Source organism: Neurospora tetraspora, assembly GCF_033439725.1.
Source record: "Neurospora tetraspora strain CBS 560.94 chromosome Unknown B0H65scaffold_4, whole genome shotgun sequence".
NCBI classification, from domain to species: domain Eukaryota; kingdom Fungi; phylum Ascomycota; class Sordariomycetes; order Sordariales; family Sordariaceae; genus Neurospora; species Neurospora tetraspora.
This window is the reverse complement of record NW_026944386.1, coordinates 3658212-3678146: the sequence shown is the minus strand read 5'-3', so window position 1 is coordinate 3678146 and position 19935 is coordinate 3658212. Positions and strand designations below refer to the sequence as shown.

General features: G+C 54.1%; 7 protein-coding genes across 7 annotated transcripts; 4 read left to right on the top strand and 3 right to left on the bottom strand.

Moving 5' to 3' along the window:
* Nucleotides 1–74: 74 nt before the first annotated feature.
* Nucleotides 75–2150, bottom strand: B0H65DRAFT_466707 (cyclophilin-like domain-containing protein). Its single transcript, XM_062826872.1, has one exon. It carries the CDS (start codon nucleotides 1841–1843, stop codon nucleotides 218–220), a length of 1626 nt encoding a protein of 541 aa, XP_062682063.1. The 5' UTR covers nucleotides 1844–2150; the 3' UTR covers nucleotides 75–217.
* Nucleotides 2151–2246: 96 nt separating this feature from the next.
* On the top strand, nucleotides 2247–4595 carry B0H65DRAFT_466704 (H+-exporting ATPase 57K chain, vacuolar). Its single transcript, XM_062826871.1, has 6 exons — nucleotides 2247–2687; nucleotides 2759–2843; nucleotides 2913–2932; nucleotides 2992–3027; nucleotides 3080–3241; nucleotides 3300–4595. The coding sequence occupies exons 1-6, from the start codon at nucleotides 2589–2591 to the stop codon at nucleotides 4437–4439; spliced, it is 1542 nt and encodes a 513-aa protein (XP_062682062.1). The 5' UTR covers nucleotides 2247–2588; the 3' UTR covers nucleotides 4440–4595.
* A 1077-nt stretch (nucleotides 4596–5672) lies between these two features.
* On the top strand, nucleotides 5673–7282 carry B0H65DRAFT_206512 (galactose mutarotase-like domain-containing protein). Its single transcript, XM_062821871.1, has 2 exons — nucleotides 5673–6613; nucleotides 6778–7282. The coding sequence occupies exons 1-2, from the start codon at nucleotides 5752–5754 to the stop codon at nucleotides 7146–7148; spliced, it is 1233 nt and encodes a 410-aa protein (XP_062682061.1). The 5' UTR covers nucleotides 5673–5751; the 3' UTR covers nucleotides 7149–7282.
* Nucleotides 7283–7617: 335 nt separating this feature from the next.
* On the bottom strand, nucleotides 7618–10127 carry B0H65DRAFT_425909 (uncharacterized protein; the record flags this gene model as incomplete). The annotated part of the gene is made up of 3 exons (XM_062824604.1): nucleotides 7618–7711; nucleotides 7783–9994; nucleotides 10049–10127. The coding sequence occupies 3 exons, from the start codon at nucleotides 10125–10127 to the stop codon at nucleotides 7618–7620; spliced, it is 2385 nt and encodes a 794-aa protein (XP_062682060.1).
* Nucleotides 10128–11561: 1434 nt separating this feature from the next.
* On the top strand, nucleotides 11562–13363 carry B0H65DRAFT_206534 (uncharacterized protein). The gene is made up of 2 exons (XM_062821872.1): nucleotides 11562–11760; nucleotides 11842–13363. The coding sequence occupies exons 1-2, from the start codon at nucleotides 11724–11726 to the stop codon at nucleotides 13140–13142; spliced, it is 1338 nt and encodes a 445-aa protein (XP_062682059.1). The 5' UTR covers nucleotides 11562–11723; the 3' UTR covers nucleotides 13143–13363.
* A 1069-nt stretch (nucleotides 13364–14432) lies between these two features.
* On the top strand, nucleotides 14433–17912 carry B0H65DRAFT_509156 (uncharacterized protein; the record flags this gene model as incomplete). The annotated part of the gene is given in 7 exon segments (XM_062828284.1): nucleotides 14433–14553; nucleotides 14898–14984; nucleotides 15163–15207; nucleotides 15448–15713; nucleotides 15936–17284; nucleotides 17381–17850; nucleotides 17863–17912. 7 exon segments carry the CDS (start codon nucleotides 14433–14435, stop codon nucleotides 17910–17912), a joined length of 2388 nt encoding a protein of 795 aa, XP_062682058.1.
* Nucleotides 17913–18412: 500 nt separating this feature from the next.
* Nucleotides 18413–19868, bottom strand: B0H65DRAFT_206440 (uncharacterized protein). The gene is made up of 2 exons (XM_062821870.1): nucleotides 19652–19868; nucleotides 18413–19570 (listed from the first exon to the last, which is right to left on the bottom strand). The coding sequence occupies exons 1-2, from the start codon at nucleotides 19672–19674 to the stop codon at nucleotides 18490–18492; spliced, it is 1104 nt and encodes a 367-aa protein (XP_062682057.1). The 5' UTR covers nucleotides 19675–19868; the 3' UTR covers nucleotides 18413–18489.
* Between the last annotated feature and the right edge of the window lie 67 nt (nucleotides 19869–19935).

The window sequence follows — 19935 nt, the reverse complement described above, 5'->3', positions numbered from 1 at the left end:
CTTTCATGGGAAAGGTTTGAGACCTCCGGAGTGAATACCGTCAAGTGCGAGTGGTCAGAGTCTTTGAGGACGTTAGGGTATCATTTGGGTTGGTTATTCTGTAGACTAGACGAACGTACTACCTTCATCACACTGTTTTTGAGCTACAAGTAGGAATGTGGGATATGACATAACCAACAAAGACATCAAGAACGGGGCAACTCATCCGGTAGGTAGATCAGTGCCGGTCCCGTCTTCCCCGGTCCCAGGCTCTCGAAGAGCCTCCGGTCTTAGCATCGCGCGTTGCCTTCTTCTCCTCTTTGAGCGTCCTGGCTTTCGCCAGAGGATCGATAACCACCAACTCTTCTTCCGCCTTCTTCCGGTAACTGAGGTCTTTCCCGAGCTTGTCAGCAGCAAAACTCAACTTGTGAGACATCCAACCTTCATCACCGCTATCCTCATTGTCCTCCACCTTATCCCAGGCCTTGCAGCTTTGACAGTTAGCAATGAAGTGAAGATCGCAGACCTTTTCCTCGTCTGGTTGGCCGTCTTGTTCTCCATTCTCCTCATCTGGATTCACCACAGGCTGGGCCGCATTCTTCTCTGGTGGAGCCGTCTCAATCTTTGCCTTGAAAGACTTGAGCAGGTCCAAAGCCTCTTGCTCTTCCCGAGTAGGGTTGTTACTTGCACCTGGCCGGCGCTTTCTCCCCCGGATGGCTGTATCCGGGATCAGTTGCTCCAGAGCCGACTTCTTCTTCTCCTGCTTTACTGGCTCTGAATGAATGGACCTCTTCATTGACGCTTTGAGTGCCGCAATCTCTTCGTTCGTCTTCTCAAGGAGTGACTTCTTCTTGGGCTCTTCAGGTTCTGGGCTCGAATGCTCGCTGTAATGCCTCTTGGGCGGCTGCTCTTTCTTCTGAGTAACCGGTTGGGGGCTTGGACTCCTCCTGCTTTCCTTTACTGGTTTTTGCTCCGGCTTTTCTTCCCGTTTTGGTACATCCTTTGCCGCTGGTTTGGCCTCCTTCTTGGTGGATGATTTCTTCGAGGCGCTTTGCTTGCTTGAATCGTCTTCATCAAGATCCGCCACAATCCTTGTGTCAAACTTGGGTTTCTTGGGGACAGGAAGCTCGTCACCGTCCTCATCACCAACCTCGTCTCCAAAACTTAGTAGCTGCTTGCCGCCCTTCCTCTTCTTCTGCTTCTTCTCGGCGGGTGTGGGCCTAGAAATCTGCTGTTGTCTGGGTTTCTTCTCCCTCTTCTTCATGTCATCGAAGGGGTTGATGATGATCTCGATACGCGTGATCTTGATGGGATATAGGGGCCGCTCACCGCCCTCTTCCACCTCGGCCTCTCCGATCTTTGCCAGGTTGTAAATCGTGTCGCCGGCCACTCGACCGAACATGGTATTCTTCCCCGTCAGCTCGTCCGCCTTTCCGAGCGTAAAGAAGAACTGACTGCTGTTGGTGTCTGGCGTTCCTTCGTTCGCCATACCCAGAAGACCTCTACGGTTGAACTTGAGGCGCGAGTGAAACTCGTCTTTGAAGTTGGCGCCATGAGGTCCCGCATTCTTTCCCCTTCTCTGGTCCATCGGCCATGGGTCGAGGTCGCCGCTGAGCGCGCCGTTATCGTAAATCGACTCTCCTCCATGACCGGTGCCGCTGGGATCACCACCCTGCACGATGAAACCAGGGATCAGGCGGTGGAAGATGGTGTTGTCGTAATAACCGTCGAGTGCAAGCTGCAGGAAGTTTCGGCATGTCAATGGCGTTTGCTTCGCGAATAGTTCAACGGCAATCTCGCCCTGGGTTGTGTGGATAATCGCAGATGCCGTCGGCTGCGGCTCGAGGTTGTAGATGGCCGACATGTTGTTGATGGGTTTGCCGCGCTTGGCTCGGTGTGGTCCCGCGTGTGTGTGGTTTTAATTACGGTCAGCGCATGCGGGCGTTGACGGTGGAAGTTTCGGTATGAGAGTGGTGAAGTACGAAGTATGTCCGCGAAAAAAGTTGATTTGGCGATGACGCGACAACAGCTTCAACAAGGCAAGTTCAGTTGGCGCAAACTGAATGTGGAACTCTTTGCTGGATGCAGTTCAGCCTCAGCTCGAAACGGCGATCGCAGTTGGAGGTTGAATTGTTTGGTTGTGAAAGGTGTGGCGGTGCAACGAATGTTTCAAAGACGCCCGCGGGAGCTGTTGCAGTGTTTGGACACATCCTTTGCAACTGACTTGGATGCGGGCACTGCCATGCAGTCACCACGGCAATGTGGATGACGGATGCGGGGCTGCCGTCAGTGTGTGGGAGCGCCCGCTGCCTGCCAGGACTGCCCGCTGTGCACTTGCAGCGCAGGGCAGGAACTTGGCCTGGAAGGTGGATGGGCGCTTGTCACTTGTCAGCCAGCGGCCTCAGCCTATCAGTCCAGGCCAGGCCGAGGACGGGCCCGGACTTGGAGCTTGCGACTGCTTGCAACTTCGAGACACCAATACCTCATCCGCCAACCTCATTCTCCTCCGTCGCATCCAGCATCTCGCCGACGACCGTAACGTCTTTCCCAGTCCTATAGTATTCGATCTTTATCCTGAGCTGGCCTCGAGGTCTTGACACTCTTCCACCATGAGCGACCCCCGAGTACCGTCGTCTTATAACGTGACGCCCAGGATCCGCTACAACACCGTTGGTGGTGTCAACGGTCCTCTCGTCATCCTCGACAATGTTGGTCAACCGCCACTTCTCTCCCACGGCTTTCTCTCTGCCGCAATGCGCATGTCTAACAACCGCCGCAGGTCAAGTTCCCTAGATACAACGAAATCGTCTCATTGACCCTTCCCGATGGAACGCAACGCTCCGGCCAGGTTTTGGAGGCGCGAGGTGAGTTTCCCCTTCGCAATCCCTTGTGTCACACTCTGATCAACTGCTGACATTCATGACGCTATCTAGGAAACCGCGCCGTCGTTCAGGTAGACAACCGCGACATCGCTTAACAGACTCTCGAACAATGCGCTGATATCATGGATAGGTCTTCGAGGGTACTTCCGGCATCGACGTGAAGAAGGTGAGGCAGATACCCAGACGGGAATAGCGAACGAGAAGCTGACTGGGAACAGACCAAAGTCGAGTTCACTGGCGAGAGCTTGAAGCTTGGTGTATCAGAGGACATGTTGGGCCGTATCTTTGATGGTTCCGGCAGGGCGATCGACAAGGGACCCAAGGTGTTGGCCGAAGAGTACCTCGACATCAACGGCAGTCCCATCAACCCTTACTCCAGAGTAAGTACCTTGATGGCTGAAACGCGAACACCGGGGACATTACGCTGACAGGACATAGGAATATCCCCAAGAAATGATCTCCACCGGTATCTCTGCCATCGACACCATGAACTCCATCGCCCGTGGTCAAAAGATCCCCATTTTCTCCGCCGCCGGTCTGCCTCACAACGAAATTGCTGCTCAGATTTGCCGACAGGCCGGTCTCGTTCAGCGCCAGGGTATTACAAACAAGGGTGTTCACGATGGTCACGAGGAGAACTTCTCGATTGTCTTCGGTGCCATGGGTGTCAACTTGGAAACCGCCCGTTTCTTCACCCGCGATTTCGAGGAGAACGGCAGCTTGGGCCGTACCACGCTCTTCCTCAACCTTGCCAACGACCCGACTATCGAGCGTATCATTACCCCCCGCCTCGCGCTCACGACCGCCGAGTACTATGCCTACCAACTCGAGAAGCACGTCCTCGTCATTCTTACCGATCTTTCGTCATACTGCGATGCCCTCCGTGAGGTCTCGGCTGCTCGCGAAGAAGTGCCCGGTCGTCGTGGTTTCCCCGGTTACATGTACACAGATTTGTCGACCATTTACGAGCGTGCTGGTCGTGTCGCTGGCCGCAACGGCTCGATCACGCAGATCCCCATTCTCACAATGCCCAACGACGATATTACCCACCCTATTCCCGATTTGACGGGCTACATCACTGAGGGTCAGATCTTCGTCGACAGAGGTCTGCACAACCGTGGTATCTACCCTCCCATCAACGTGCTGCCCTCTCTCTCGCGTCTGATGAAGTCGGCCATTGGTGAGGGCATGACCCGCAAGGATCACGGTGATGTCTCGAACCAGCTGTACGCCAAGTATGCCATTGGTCGTGATGCCGCGGCCATGAAGGCTGTTGTTGGTGAGGAGGCCTTGTCGAACGAGGACAAGCTCTCTCTGGAGTTCTTGGAGAAGTTCGAGCGCTCCTTCATTGCCCAGGGTCCTTACGAGTCTCGTACCATCTTCGAGTCTCTGGATCAGGCGTGGAGCTTGCTCCGTATCTACCGCAAGGACATGCTCAACCGTATCCCCAAGAAGATCATCGACGAGTTCTACTCGAGGTCTGCGGCTGACCGCAAGGGCAAGGGCAAGGACAAGCCCACGACCAAGGATACCAGGGACACGGCGGCGCCCGAGGAGGAGAACCTGATTGACGCATAAACATGTTGTTGGGTATGAGGAATGTCGGCGTGGTGCCCGGTGAGTGTTGGTTTATGACTTTAGAGTCCTGTTTTATGAAGCTTGTATCTCAAAGGCATGGGGTTTGCGCTTTTGCTGCGGTATCGTAGATTGGAATTGAACAGTATCATTCTCTCATTGTTTCCGAATGCTGATAGCCCTACACTCAACACTGTAAACAACACCAACAATGGAACAAGGAGGGCTGGATCTGGAAGTCTTGGCATGGCTGAAGCTCGAGCTTATTCGGTGGGGAAGAGACGGCAGACGACCCCGCATGGTTCTCCAGGACGCCACAGCCGCGCCAATGAGAATTGGAGACGGACTCCATCATCTGATGGTTCGCTTCTGCACGACGTCATATTCGTGATTTCACCCCGGGATATTTGGAGAAAGTAAACAACAGCGAGCACTACGAAGACCACAATGAGACAAAGCCAATGACCCACTCCCCAAAGGAAGTGTTCATGATATCCTCGCTTGAACCAACCGCATGAATCCGGGAGGTTGGGTTTCTCGACCCGATATACCTAACACCCCAGTGTCTTATAAGAAGCGCGAGAATGGAAGGTCCCTCGACATGCTCGCCAGCCTGACCCTGCCTGCAAAGAGGCGCCGAGATCCACCAATGAAGGTGCAGCTTACATATAATCCGTTGTTGCGAACCAAGATGCGAATTCTGCATGGTGAGTTCACACAAAAAGGCTGGCATCTCGTGGGCCTTTTACGTGCGGAGCATGGAGCATGTAATGTACAGTACTGCGAGGCAAGTCTTGTTGCCGGATGCAGATCACATTCCTCTTGTCACCGAGTGTAATATGTACCCCAACAAACGCAGGTGTGGAGGTGGAGAGGAGAGAGGTCGGGATGAACATCATCCAGGAGTTTGGGTTGGGGACTTGAGATCAGACCCCTTTGTGGTGTACACTACCTCAAAGGGCAGTTTACCCCGGATTCATCAGTGCTTGGGTAACATCCAACCTTTCTCTCGAGATGGTCACCAACCTTCTTACACGTACCTTGCTCGCCTCCTCGACGCTCAGTTTAATGTAGATCCGCACCAACGGGAGACCGCATTCACCGATGTGGCCCTGTCTAGGTTGCCAATGGGTGGTAGAGTCTTGAGCTTCTGTTGATATTAACTTCCCTCCTTCTTTTGTTCCCTCGCCCTTCCCCTCACTTTGTGTCCCCTTTCTCTCGTAATTCTCACGGGGTGCTATTGTTCTCTCGAGTCTCAACCTCCAACAGACATCACTCCCCATCGTCACCGCCAGAACAGGAGGTCACTAAGAGAATGCGTCTCCACGCTCTGTTCCTACAGGGAGCCCTCTCCCTTGCGGCAGCGGCAACAACCTCTTCCTCAAAAATCCCCTCCCCCGACGCCAACGGCAAATACTGGCTCAACACCACCCGCCTCTCCCTGGCCTTCATCCCCTACGGCGCCTCCATTACCAACCTGATCCTCGCCGACAAACACGGCAAGCCCCTGGACATCGTAGCCGGCTACGACAACGCGACCGCCTACACTTTGGACACTGCCCACCCTCACTTTGGGTCGGTGCCGGGCCGTTATGCGAACCGTATTAGGAACAGCTCTTTCACTCTCTTTGCCGACGACGACTCTGAGGAAGAAACAATAACATACCACGTCACCCCCAACGAAAACCCCACCCCTTCTCACCCCCAGGGAGTCGACACCCTCCACGGCGGTCCAGACGGGTGGGATTACCGCAACTTTTCTGTTGTCGCCTACACCAACTCCTCTATCACGTTTTCGATAGTAGACCCAGATGGCAAAGAAGGGTTTCCCGGCGAAGTTATTAGCTACATCACCTACACTGTTTCCGGGTCAACATGGGACATCAAGATGGTTGCCATCGCCACTACGAAGAAAACGCCCATCATGCTGAGTAGTCATACCTACTGGAACCTGGACGGGTTTGAGCTCGAGGATGCTTTGGGGCATGAGTTATGGATGCCGTTTGCGGGGATGAGGGTTGCGGTGGATGGGATTTTGATTCCCACCGGGGATTTACAAAACAATGAGAGGGGGGGTGTTAATGATTTTTGGAGTCGGCCGAAGCAAATTGGGGAGAGTTTTGAGAAGCGGGAGAAGGGGTTGGAGGGGAATTGTGGCACGAATTGTACGGGCTATGGTAAGTTTCCCTCCTTTTCCTTTTTTTTTTTTTTTTTTTTTTTTTTTTTTTTTTTTTTTGCTTTCTGGAGGGAGCATCGCCTCCTTTCCTCCTTCCCTCTCTCTTCACGTTCTTTTTAAACCGTCCATCACTAACCATTTCCCTTCCCCCCACCCCCAAAACAGATAACTGCTACCTAAACACCCTCCGCTCCTCTCCCTCCTCCTCCTCATCCGACTGGCGTCAACCCTCCCAAATGATCGCCCGCCTCTCCTCTCCCCACTCAGGCATCAAGCTCGAAGTCTACTCGGACCAGGACGCATTTCAAATGTACTCGTGCAACCAGCAAAAGGGCGACGTCCCCCTGAAATGGACGCAGGGCACGGACGAGAGGAGAACAATCCCCAAGTACGGATGTATGGTCCTGGAGGTGCAGGATTGGATTGATGGGATCAATCACCCCGAGTGGGGACGGACGAAGAAGCAGGTGTTTGCGCCGGGAGGGGATCCGTATGTTTTGCAGGCTAGGTATGTTTTTGGGGTGGTTGATGAGTGAGTGAGTGACGGGAGTTGGGGCGGTGGGGAGAGGGTCAAGAGACGTTGGAAGGAGGTTATGATTGGTCTAGTAACGATATATATGAATAATTGAGTCAGGGAACCGATTGATCATGGATACTAGGAACGGTCTTGAATGGTGAAAGTGCTGTAGTATTAACCTGAACGTGGTGATGTGACAGAATTGGTATCATAGACTTCTCAGGCTCTCAAAAACGCAAAACAGTATGCCAAACAATAACTATACCCAGCCAGGCAGCCAGCCGGCATGCTTGTCCCCTTTCTTAACAACCATAATTGTCCTTCTCTTATGTCCCCATGCATCCCATCCATCTTTCACTCATCATCCACAGTTGCTCAACTTAATCCGTCGAGTAAGCCTTACTGTTGCTTTCCAAACTTCTCTTTCTCCCTCCGGTGCCAACAGCTTTCCTTCTCCCGCACAAGTATATATCCCCCCCCCTCTCTCATCACTCATCTTTGTTATCTACTTTCTGGCCATCATCAACCAGGATGACAACAGTCAAAGCAGCCGCATACGCCTCGCGGATAGCACAAGCCATACTATTGTTTGTCATGTCAGTAAACAGAAAATTTCTCAACTACCACTTTCACACCCAGAGTTTGAAACTCACCAAGTCTTCGAAATATCAGCAACCACAGCACTCAACCCCCAGTGCGCGCACCACGCCCTCGCCAGCACCTCATTATCCGGCACCCCAAACGCCTCCACCACCAGCACCCGTTCATTATCCTGATCCTGGCCAGTAGTGTCCGTCGCCGTCGTCGTGCGGCCGCCAGCGCTCATAATGTTGCTCCCCTTCTTACTTCCTCCCAGCCCGTTACTCCCCAACCCAGGAAACGACTTGGGCCCACCAACATGCATACCGCTCCCGTCCAAACTGGAATTAAGTCCACCATACACCCCGTTCCAGTCCCGCACATGCACCAGCTTGTCCGCTCTCACAGACTCGTAGACGTAGTCAAAGAACAACGGATGCGGCCCGTCGCTGCACGGCCAGGCGTGCACAAAGTTGACGTCGAAAGTCAGCCTTAGAGGCCACGAGTTCCCGTCAATGGCAAAGTGGATGCTGGCGTCGAACCACTTCGGGCCGTTGTCACTGCTCGTCACGCCGCTGGTGATGGAGTGCTTGCTGTCGTTGGTGTTGGACGGGCGGAGGTGGAGCATCTCGATGCGGACGAGGTCGGTCAGGTAGCCGTCGTAGTCGTAGTCTTCGTCTTCGTCCATCTTGGGGGCTACGAGCTCGTATTCCTTGACGGGGAAGACTTCGGCCGGCGGGCCGAGCGGGTCGGAGCGCTCGCTCATGGTCTTGACGTCCTCGGGGGTCACGGTCTGCGAGCGGGCGGGCGGTTTGCGCTGCCGGATGCGCGCTATCTGGGCGCGGTCGAGGTGGACGGTGGGACGCGCGGGACCGACCCAGCCGGCGATGGAGAGGCACGTGGGGGCGAGGACTTTGCCGACGATGGAGGCGGCTGTCCAGTAGGTGTAGCTGCCGCGGTATTGGAAGCCGCAGTGCGGGTGGATGTGGGTAAGGAGGGCGAGGTCGTCGGTGGCTCGGTCGGGGTCGATGTCGACGAGGGAGTTCATGATTAGGAAGGGGAAGGTGGTGCCGGGGAGGATGAGGCCGCTGAAGAAAGCCATGGCGTGCGAGGATATGTGGCCGGTGAGGGTTCCCTGGGCTTCGTGCTGTTTGAGGCAGGCGATGGTCTCGGAGAGATTGGGCCACTTCATCATCTGGATAAATCGCTTGAGCATGCGGACTTGACGCTTCTGTAGCTTAAACCGAAGACGAATCTGGTCCGGGTGCTCCCCAATGCGGTCTACGCGGATGTTTTCGCGCCAGCGGCGAGCAAGGGCAAGGTTCCATTGTATTGTTGGTGGGATCTGGGCCACGAGCTTCTCTTTTGCTTCCGCGAGGTGCAAGCCGGAGTTGATGCGTAGGTCGAGCTCGACACTGAGAAGAAGCTGGTGGAAAAACTTGTGATAAGTAGAGGCGTTGGCGAGAGAGTTGTCGTAGATGAACTTGGTGGCGACCTGGTTCTTGGGCAAGGTACAGTCGATCCAGTCTGGTCGGGAGAGAACCATAATAAGGTCTGTTATTTGCTTGTCCAACGTCTTGTGTGGGCTCAGGTACTTGTCGGGGTCTCGGAGAAGCCGTCGATAGAGATTCTTGTACATGAAATCCTCATCGTCGTCCTCTAGCCCCCTTTCCAACTCCTGGAGCCTCTCAAAGATGCGATCTAGCGTGATCTCTCGTGGTGCTACGCCAGAATCACGAAGTGGTATCGACGGCGGGATAACACTGGCTAAAGATACCCAATGGTTGAGAGTAATGGTTCCTGCGCGTTTTCCAAAGCAAAAGGCATAGCTTGGCTGCTCGAAAGTCTCCCATGGGTAGTTTGCGTAACCGGACCCCTCTTTCCGTAGGGTCATGAGCTGGGTCATGGCGTCGTGCAAGTTGGCGGCGTCGGTGTCATCGCCATGGTTCCCTGCAACGGTAGCGTAAAGAGTGTAATAATGATCGGGAGCGTGTGGTATAGGTCGCTTATGACCTCTGAAAGCCGGAGCGCCCCTGGATATCAGTTGCATCGCCTGTCCCAAAGATAACTCTTCCTCGCTCGACATGCCTGATGGCGGCCAGTCGGTAAGCGGTCCTGGATCATGACGATGGATCTCGTAGTCACGACCCTTCCCCTTTGAGCCCTTCGCGCCAGGCCGCCTAGGTCGGCGACGATCGCTTGTGAATTCAGCGGGTAAATCCGATCTCCTTCGGAGAGTACCTGCGTCGCCATCACTTGCTGTCCTCCTATGGCCTGCTTCCTTTGCTACCTGTACACACTGTTAGCTCTCTAATCATATCCCGGGTGAGTGTTGTTGACTGACATCTTTGAAGTTCCTGATTGCCGTGCTCTTTGCACGAATCAAGTTCCAAAGACTCTTCCTCTTTGACTCGGCCATCTCTTCACTCTCCCCCTTCAAGTGCCACTTGCGCCTATGTCGCCGACAGAAGTTGTTACGTCTGGTTTCGTGATTCTCCAAGAGCAAACCCAATTTTATGGCTCACGACAAACATGGCACATTCGAATAAGGCGTATTCCAAGCGGGCCTGGTCCTCAGGGGTGGCTATTGGTAAAGTCTGAAGAGTCCCAAAACTGAGAGTGAGGCTGAGCGGCGCATGCGTGTATCAAGGCTGCAGACGCCTCATGGATTCGTAATTGTTAGTCCCGTATCAATGGCGTATAGGGATCATATGGCTACGACGTTAACAGTATATGTTGATATTCACCGTATCGAGTGAAAATGGCGGCGCAGGCGAATGGATGAGTGGACGAACGGCGGCGTTTCGGTTACATTCGGCGATGGTTGAGATGACAGGATGACGAAGTCGGTGGTTATGATGAATCACCTGATGAGTCTCTCAGCTGAAGTTGGACAGTCCTCTCTGAGAGCCGCGATGGATGGTAGTGTTTGTTGTTGTTAGAAGGAGCGCCGGGAAGGTGAAGAGCCAAGAAATGTCGGAGGTGAGAGTTTAAAGGTATGGAAGGGAAGGAGGCCAGAGACAAAAGGGCATTTGGATGAAACAAGCAAGAGAGGCAATGCAGGTGTCGATGCAAAGAAGCAGGCGGCGATGGTTAGTGCTGATATTATGCCTGATAGTGCAGTATCCAATTCCATGATGCCCTGCCGATCCGATTTCCAGCCATTGGACTCGGATGCCAACCACTCGATTATTGCTTGGTAGGTATAGCCACCGGCTACAGCCGGTCAGATACCTTATTTTACCGACACGAACGGGGCACTCGGGGTCCAGATCCAGACGAGAATTTCAGGGAACAATAGCCCAACGCTGCCATTTCTAGGCCATTCCAGGTCGCTACAACCCAATCGCCTTGTCGCCTCTCGGAACTGGTGACGCAGCTGCCCATGTCCAGCTCATCGTGTACCACAATGTGAAGAAGAAAAGGGGTGTTTGTTTGGACTCCCACTCTCTCGGAACCAGGACTGCACGTTGCCGCTAACAATTCCCTTCTAAGTCGTTTGTTTGTTCCTGTTAGTTGTGTAAGTACCGTACTTACAATAGCAGCCCACTGCTTGTACTGTATATACGGTATTGATTCGATGGCACAGCGCTAACCTTGAAAGCAGTGATGGATCATGAAGAGGCGGCAAACTTGCATCTTGGTGGTGTCGTGATGTTCATCTCTTTGGAAGACATCGGATGAACAGGTGATATTGGAGCAAGATGTACCCAGCACAACAACGTGAATGCCTCTGATGAGAGCAAAGACACTGAGCGTTGAGGTCGTTGCCACTTGTAAGTGTCTGTAACAAAGCCCTTGGGGTTGGGGTTAACGGTGCGGATCTAGTGGATTGACGCTAAAGTGTGGGGGTAAAATCACACACTCACCGCCTGCTAGTGCAGCGGCAGAATCGAACAAGTCCAGAAATTTTCTTGGCCAAAAGTGCAGGTGGCTCGCAATCCCCAAGGTCCCCATTCCAGCAAAAAAAGCAAGTTAGACACCGTACAGTTCTCACTTGCAATCATCATTCAAAATGGCCCCAGTAACTCGCAGCAGAAGGGAAACCAAGAGTGAGTTCTTCAACATCACTTTCTGAGGACGTGTTCATCGTCCAACACTTTTGCGACGAAAGCTAATTCCATTCATCGTAGCCACTGAGTCGCCCGCCAACAAGAAGTCCAAGACTTCTACCCCCAAGTCCGACAGCAAGAAGCCCGAGAAGAGAAAGGCCACCGAGGATGCCACTCCCGTTGCCGCCAAGAAGCAAAAGGCTACCAAGGATGCCGTAGCTGCCCCTTCGCCCAAGCCCACACCCAAGACCGAGAAGTCGACGCCCAAGACCACCCCCAAGGAAGAGAAGAAGTCGACACAGAAGCCCGTAAAGGAGAACAAGAAGGAGAAGAAGGAGAAGCCTGCACAGAAGGAGAAGAAGACCAAGGAGCCAACACCTGCTGAGCCCGAGGCGCAAGAGAAGGAGGACGACAACGAGGAGGAGGAGGAGCTCGACAACGAGACCCAGGCTCTTGTCAAGAACCTCGACGGCGATGACGACAACGAGGAGGATACCGAGGAGGCCAGCAAGCAGATCAGCACTTTCAAGAAGGGCCAAGATGTCGGCAAGATTCCCAAGAAGAAGACCAAGGACGACAATGACGCCAGCGTTACCAAGGGCAGCGGCAAGCGCGGTGTCATGTACCTGGGTCGCATCCCCCACGGTTTCTACGAGCACGAGATTCGCGCCTACTTCGGCCAGTTCGGCGACATCACCAGACTCCGCGTTGTTCGCAACAAGAAGACCGGCGCCAGCCGTCACCGCGCTTTCGTCGAGTTCGCCGAGGCCGAGGTTGCCGACATTGCCGCCCGCACCATGGACAAGTACCTCCTCTTCGGCCACATCCTGACCGCCAAGGTCGTCCCTCAAGCGCAGGTGCACAAGGACCTCTTCAAGGGCGCCAACCGTCGCTTCAAGGTTATCCCGTGGAACCAGATGGCCGGCAAGCAGCTCGAGAAGGCCCTGCCTGAGTCGAAGTGGCAGGGTAAGATCACCAAGGAGGAGCAGAGGCGGGCGGCCAGAGCTGCCAAGCTCGCCGAGATGGACTACGAGTGGGAGGCGCCCCAGCTCAAGGCCGCCGAGGCCAAGGAGCCCGCGCTCCTGACCGCGGCTGAGGAGGAGCCCGTCAAGGCCATCGAGGCGCCGGCGGCTGCTGAGGAGAAGACGGAGGAGAAGGCTGAGCCCGAGGCCGAGACCAAGGAGGAGGCCAAGGAAGAGGAGAGCAAGGAGGAGGAGGAGCCCAAGTCGACAAGGAAGCGGGCCGCGGTCACTCCTAAGAAGGCTGCTGCCACTCCCAAGAAGGCCGCTGGCACCACCCCCAAGAAGGCGGCTGCCACACCCAAGGCAGAAGCCACCACGCCTGCTAGGGCTACTCGCTCTACCCGGAAGACCAAGGCTTAGGTAGCCAGTACTCCGGCGAGAGCCACGCGGTCGAGCACGCCGGGTAGAGCCACCCGGTCAATGACAGCCACTCGGGCCAGAAGGGCTTGAAGAGAAGATTATGGATGGTGATTGAATGTGTGAGGTCAACCAAAAGGGTGCCCACGCATACGGACAGGTTCAGGAAAAGCGCTACATGATGTTTGTTACCACCCCCCTTCGGGCGGCCAGCTGGTTAACTCGGAATAATACCCCCGGTTAGGTCATCTACATATTCACAAGTTACTGTGCGGAAAAGGAAAGGGACGCCAGGCTTGGAACGATTTTTTACTCTGTTTGTTTATTGTTATTGTCTATAGAAGCAATCCTCATTTTCTTTCATTGCATGGATTTCTCATTAAAATGTATGCTACATTTGTGTGTGTATGTATGTGTGTTGGGGATGTCACATTGTCTGATTCCATCAGCATAGTTGGACACAAATTTCGATGTTTTTGTATCCTATCAACACCAAAACCAACGAGTTCCCGATAAGCACCGGGCCCTCCATCGGCTTCAGCTTTGACCAGGAACAACAGAAACATCTTTCCGTATGCAATGGATGAAGTGCAATGTGTGTGTAGTTTTGCGAAAATATTTCTAAGCTGTAGGTTCGATGTACGCACCAAGCGAACCTGAACAGGCCCATTAGAGAAAAAGGAAGGCCGATCAGGATTATAAAGCGCGCTGATATCTGTTCTACTTCTTCCTGTCTTGCGAACATAGTCATTGGTTCTTTTCCGTGAGGAAAAGAGACAGATCCAACAGGTGACATATTCAGCCGAAGCCGAACACGTTACCTGCCTGCAGGCGAAGGGGAAATATGTGAAGAAGAAAAGGAGAAAAAAAAAGAAGAGATTCTGAAAATTTGCGGACGGAATGGATGCTCTGTTTTATTCTAAAGCCGTGGCTCGTGCGTTGACCTAAGTAACTGATGTGGGGCGTGCGTGAGAGCGCTTGTAACTTTCTAACTGAACGAATCTGCACGATTGGTGTGTATGTAAGTTACGCTCAACTGGTACGCTTAGTTAACAAACGACGGGATGTCAGGAATGCGAAGTTGGCATTCCAGAGTTGTCGCCAAAGAAAGGATGATTGTATGTCAAATCGAACAATGCTTTGTTATTCGTAGGAAGTGTCCAGTTCATGAAAGATGAAGCAAATGGGGTTTCGTCGCAAGTGAGGAAGACCTCAGGCATCACTGCCGTCAAGGTACTCAAAGACACGACTGAGTAGGTATCGTACCGAACCAACCTGGACAGACCAGCCGAGATGTCAATAAGACAACTTCATGTGTACAAGACGGATGCAACCCCCAGAACACAGCCAGACATTCGTATCCAAAAGCCAAGCAATCATGTTGTGCGAGGTTCCGACCTTCAGAGGCTAGAGGGTAGGTAGGCCGGGACATGAGAAGGTGGTGGTGGGCTTGATCAAGCGCGGGGTGCAGTGTCAAGTGGAAAAGATGGAATGTCGATCTGCAAGCTGCCAGGTACCTCCAAACTCCAAAGATAGACGGGGTAGGAAACTAGCTGACGAAAGTTCCCACTGATAGACTTCCATTGAAAACGGGAAGAGATGTCATCCGCGTGGCTGAGTTGTGTGGGTGTTTCATATCTCAACGTTAAAGCTCTTTTTATGGAAGTTTTGGAAATGAGTACACGCGTACCTGAGTGAAGTACACAAGAGGTACCTGAATCATTCGGAGTAAACTCCACTACAACAAAATTCCAACAGAATTTGGAGTCCCAACTCCCAAGCACAGTGGGCAGGGCAGTGACACTGACGCCCACCACGACTCGAACGGAGGACAATCCGCTTCCCGTCCGCCCCGGCTTGGCCATTGTTGATATTGTAAACTTCACTACACCCGGTAAACATCACGGACAGGGGAACCGAAGGTCTTTGGTAACGGCTCTGAGATCTACAAGTCCACCAGCCGACGCCCTTGAAACGACAGCATCAATACCTACCCATACACTATCGTCGTAATTGACTTCAGTGACCATGTCGCCCTCGGCGCCGGTCACCCAATCGGCTGGCCAAGGTACGTGACGTTGCCCCAGCCGAATCTGGACCTCCTCCACGCCATCCCCATTCGCTTCTCGCGCCCATGGTGTCCCGCCCATGTAGTGTACCAATTGCCCTGCACAGCACTAGCATGGCTGGCCATAGGACCGGAATGGTACCTAACAGGACAGCTTTCTGAAACGAATTGGGCTTGGGATGGAAATCATAACACCCTTCTGATCTCGTTTTCGACTGACGCCTTACCACCTGCCGGCAGTCTCGTCGTCACCCGCGCCCTTGCCCGCCAACAAGAAGAAGAAGAACAACAAGAAGAAGAGCAGCGCCGCCGCCAGTAATAACAAGGCGAAGCCGCAGGAGGGCGGCGGGAGCAACGCACCAGATGCTGCACCAGATGCCGAAGTCTTGTCAGACCAACCACCAGCACCACCACCGCAACAAGCAGAGGTAGAAGCGGCAGCGGCCGAAGGAACAGAGGATACAGAAGAAACTACTCTGCCTGTAGAGGAAACCCCGGCCTCCTTGGTATGCGAATATCCCCGACCCACCAACATTTGCTATCATCGCTCTTTCTCTCCTCAACCCATGTTCTTCCCAATCGCTTTTGTTTTCTCTTGAATGACTGCCTGCGATAGTTTCGTTTCTTTGCTTTAACGGCATTTTAATCCCCTTACTTTAATCATAATGTATTTCGCCGGCCTAAACGCTAACAAAGGACCCCGATTGGGTCTCTACAAGGGGGTACAGAACACATCACCGAAACTCGACCAGGTGGAAGCACCAGCAGAGGACGAGGACACCGACGCAGAGGTACCCGCAACTGCGGCCGACCACCCCGAGTCTGAAAATCCACCGCCACCGCCAGACGGGGATTCCAATCCGGCCCCGGACCCGGACCCTGAATCCGAGTCGGAATCGGCTGCCAACCCAGCAGAGGACACGACAGCAACAACACCTACTGCTGTTGTCATTACTGAGACCAACGGACATGCTCCCGACGGCGCAAACGGTCACATCCCCAATCCCTCTACAACAACAACTGCTACTACAATGTCTACTACAACATCCCCACCGCCGACGGAGGGGTCTCCAGTAACCAACTCTACTACCGCCGACGAAACACCAGCAAACACAACCACCACCACCAACAATAGCACAGATACCAGCGCCAAGCTCGAAGCCATGTCGCAAGACCGCGAGACCCTCCGCGCCGAAGTCGAGCAGCTGCGCAAGCAACTCGAGAGCATACAGAGCACCCACGACGAAGAAGTGTCCCAGCTGCGGTCCGACCTCGAAGAGTCCGAAGCCGCCAAGGAGCACGCCGAGACACAGTACCAGAACCTGCTCGGCCGCGTCGAGAAGATCAAGGAGACCCTCGGCGAGCGGCTCAAGCGGGACCGGGCGCGCGTGGAGGAGCTCGAGACGGCCAACGAGGAGCTGCAGCAGGCGGCGCAAACCCAGGAGGAGGAAGCCGCCCGGCTGCGCGAGCAGGTGGCCGAGCAGGCGCGCGAGATCGACGGCCTGCGCAGCCGGACGAACCTGTCCCAGCAGAACTGGGGCAAGGAGAGGGAGGACCTCGAGCGCGAGGTGGAACACCTCCGATCAGAACTCAAAAAGACGAGCGCGGCCATGGGCGAGTGGGAGGTGATCGCCATGGAGGAGCGCAGCATGCGCGAGGGCTTGGAGGCCAAGGCGACGGACTTGGAGGAGCAGCTGGCCAACGTGCGGGAGGCGTACGAGCGCGTCGCGGAGGAGAGGAATACCCAGTCGCAGGCCATTGACGGGCTACAGCGCGCGCTGCAGGAGATTCAGGAGGCGCGCAAGCGCGAGCTGAGGGAGATGGTCGAGTCGAGCGAGGAGCAGCTGGCGGCGATGAAGAAGCGCGCCGAGGAGGCGGATGCGAAAGCCAAGGAGGCCCAGGATGCCAGGGAGTCACTCCAGAAGGAGCTGGAGCGCACGGCGCCGTTTGAGAAGGAGGTCAAGGAGAAGAATCTCTTGATTGGCAAGCTGAGGCATGAGGCGATTGTGCTGAATGATCACTTGACCAAGGCGTTGAAGTACATCAAGAAGATGAAGCCGGAGGAGACCATCGACCGGTATGTTTGTTTTGATTGCCCCTTTCTTCCTCTACACCAACCCCCTTTCCCTCATCCACGTTTCCACAACCAGCCCAACTAACATACCTTTCACAGACAAATCGTAACCAACCACCTCCTCCAATTCCTCTCCCTCGACCGCTCCGACCCCAAGAAATTTCAAATCCTCCAAGTAATCGCCGGCCTCCTCAACTGGACCGACGAGCAGCGCGAACAAGCCGGCCTCGCCCGCCCGGGTGGCTCCGGCGGGGGGCTCGGCAGCGCCTCTTCGCTTTTGCGGTTACCCACCTCGCCCTTCCACCGCACCCCCAGCTCGCCCTCGTTGAATCACGACTTCTTCTCCGACATGTCTACCCACAACAGCAGCACCATGTCTCCCACTGCCGGGTCGGTAAGAGAGGGCAGCGGCAGCACAGGCGGAGGCGGTGGTGGCCGTGAGTCGCTGGCTGATTTGTGGGCCGGGTTTTTGGAGCGGAGCGTGGAGGAGGCGTCGGCGCAGCCGCCAAACAAAAGGAAGGATAGTATGAGTAGTACGGGCACGGGGAATACGTCAGGGGGGACGCATAGTGGGTTTTTAGGGTTTGGGAAAGGAGGTGGTGGAGAGGGAAAGGGACCCTTGGGGATATAGTACAACGGTCCATGGACCCAAGGTCATCCATCGGTTGCGTGGGTTAAGTGTGGTTGACATGAAGAAGAAAAAAGATACTAAAGATCTATACGTAACGGTAAATATGTAATATGATAAAATGGGAAAGAAGTGGAAGCTTGGAAGGGATTCATAACAGAGATATGATGGTAGCGCCATTGGACCGTTTTGGTGTAGAGAGGAGGAGAGCAAGAAAAGGGAGAGTTGGTGGCTAAACAAAACTGTTTCGGTAGCGGAAGCTAGTATATGATGATACTGGATAGGAGTTACAAACTAGCGTTGAACCCAAGGGATGCTGATAGACTTCTCCATTGTTGGGCTAGAGGTATATACTTAGTCCAGCATTGCCCGGATGCAGCATCATCTCTTGGGAAAAGGAATCGCAGTATCCATCATACAGCATAGTAAGCAAAGCATCTTGAAAAGAAATATCTATAATCGCTCTAAACAACGCATGCCATATCCCCAAACGCCATGCCAACTGATGAACATCACCAACCATACCAAAAACAAAAACCAATACATCTCGAAAAAAAACGAGAAAAAAACAAGCCCATCTCTAATCATCCTTCGCCCTTCCACCACCACCACCACCACCATACACCGCCGCCGAAAAAGGCGGCAACATACTCCTCACATAAGTTTCCGCATCCCTCTCCACATTCTCCACCACAATCCTCTCCCTCAACGCATCCCTCACCCCCTCCACCACATCCCTCTCCTCCATCACTTCCCCCATCAACCTAACCTCATGATGCCAATACGCATTGCTCCTGGCCCTCAACTCGTCATCCCGACTAATCGTATTCTGCATCACCCCCGCCGCGTTGATCTTCCCTTTCACCTGCTGCAACTGGCGCACCACTGTTTCCACGCGCTCCGCGGGGCTAGGGGGGCTAGCGAACAGGCGGTTGGTGGAGCTCAGATACAGCAAGCTCGCAAGGAGGGTGTTTAGTACAACCAGAAGGAGATAGCGAAGCGAGCGTTGGCGCCAGTAGAAAAAATCGATTTCGTTTAACCTCAGCGCGCGCGCGTTGGATTGGTGGTTATACGAGCTGACCGTGTAAACGTCTGCGAAACCGATGCACAAAGAAGCGATGGTCGCGGGGTATCGCCATTTATACCCGTCTCTACTCCCGGTACCAAAAAAAGAGGAGGAAGAGGTGACGAGGGCGATCAAGCCCAGGTTGAACAGATGCGGGGCGACGATTTTGGGCAGCGCATAGTAGAGGTAAGACTTGGGGTCGTCGGACGAACAAAATGGGCACGAGGCGAGCACGTCGGGGCCGAATTGCAGGTAGAGCAGACGCGATTCGAGGTTGACGAATTTGTGACGCAAAGCGTTGTCGGAGATGGATGGAGGGCGGAGGGAGGCCAGGCGCGTGAAGAGCACGTCGACGGGGATTTGGAGCCGGGATTGCGTGAGGCGGAAGATGTTCTCGGGGGAGTAGAAGGGGACGAGGGCGAGGGCGAGGTAGACGAGCGAGAGGGAGAGGAGGAGGAGTAGAGCGCGTCGGACGGGGGCGGGGACGGGGCGGATCTTGAGCCCGTGAGCAGCGCGGCCGCGGCGGAGGTTGCGGTAGAGGGTGATGGCTTTGGGGAGGAGGACGGGGCCGAAGAAGATTAGGAGGGAACGGATTCTGGGGAGGGAGGGGTTAGTACATGTTTGTGAAGTTGGTTTGCGACTTGAAAGGTAGTTTGGCGAACGGAAGCACACTCACGTTCCCCAGGGTATCGTCGCCATGGTTGAAGGATGTCTGTTGGTGATGTTATGCGATTCTAAATCATGGCACGGGTTGGGAAAGAATATGAATCGAAAAACAAAACCGTGAACCAAAGGTAATCGGGACCTGACTTTCTAAAAGTGCATATCCCTTGCTTCAAGGTAAACAATCAAATGTTTAAAAAAGATGCCAGATGGCGCATCCATTGACGTCGTGAGCGAGGCTGAAAGAGGCAGGCGGCATGTATTAGCCGCCGTTTAGGTTGTAGCGGCAGGCAAAAA

Excerpts from the sequence above, each read along its gene's own strand:
- B0H65DRAFT_466707 (XM_062826872.1), bottom strand. The coding sequence starts at position 1,843 with ATGTCGGCCATCTACAACCTCGAGCCGCAGCCGACGGCATCTGCGATT.
- B0H65DRAFT_466704 (XM_062826871.1), top strand. The coding sequence starts at position 2,589 with ATGAGCGACCCCCGAGTACCGTCGTCTTATAACGTGACGCCCAGGATC. Across the intron at positions 2,688-2,758 it reads CTCTCGTCATCCTCGACAAT|GTCAAGTTCCCTAGATACAA; the intron begins GTTGGTCAACCG and ends CAACCGCCGCAG. Across the intron at positions 2,933-2,991 it reads GAAACCGCGCCGTCGTTCAG|GTCTTCGAGGGTACTTCCGG; the intron begins GTAGACAACCGC and ends TATCATGGATAG.
- B0H65DRAFT_206512 (XM_062821871.1), top strand. The coding sequence starts at position 5,752 with ATGCGTCTCCACGCTCTGTTCCTACAGGGAGCCCTCTCCCTTGCGGCA. Across the intron at positions 6,614-6,777 it reads CACGAATTGTACGGGCTATG|ATAACTGCTACCTAAACACC; the intron begins GTAAGTTTCCCT and ends CCCCCAAAACAG.
- B0H65DRAFT_206534 (XM_062821872.1), top strand. The coding sequence starts at position 11,724 with ATGGCCCCAGTAACTCGCAGCAGAAGGGAAACCAAGA. Across the intron at positions 11,761-11,841 it reads CAGCAGAAGGGAAACCAAGA|CCACTGAGTCGCCCGCCAAC; the intron begins GTGAGTTCTTCA and ends CATTCATCGTAG.
- B0H65DRAFT_206440 (XM_062821870.1), bottom strand. The coding sequence starts at position 19,674 with ATGGCGACGATACCCTGGGGAAC. Across the intron at positions 19,571-19,651 it reads GCGACGATACCCTGGGGAAC|AATCCGTTCCCTCCTAATCT; the intron begins GTGAGTGTGCTT and ends CTCCCTCCCCAG.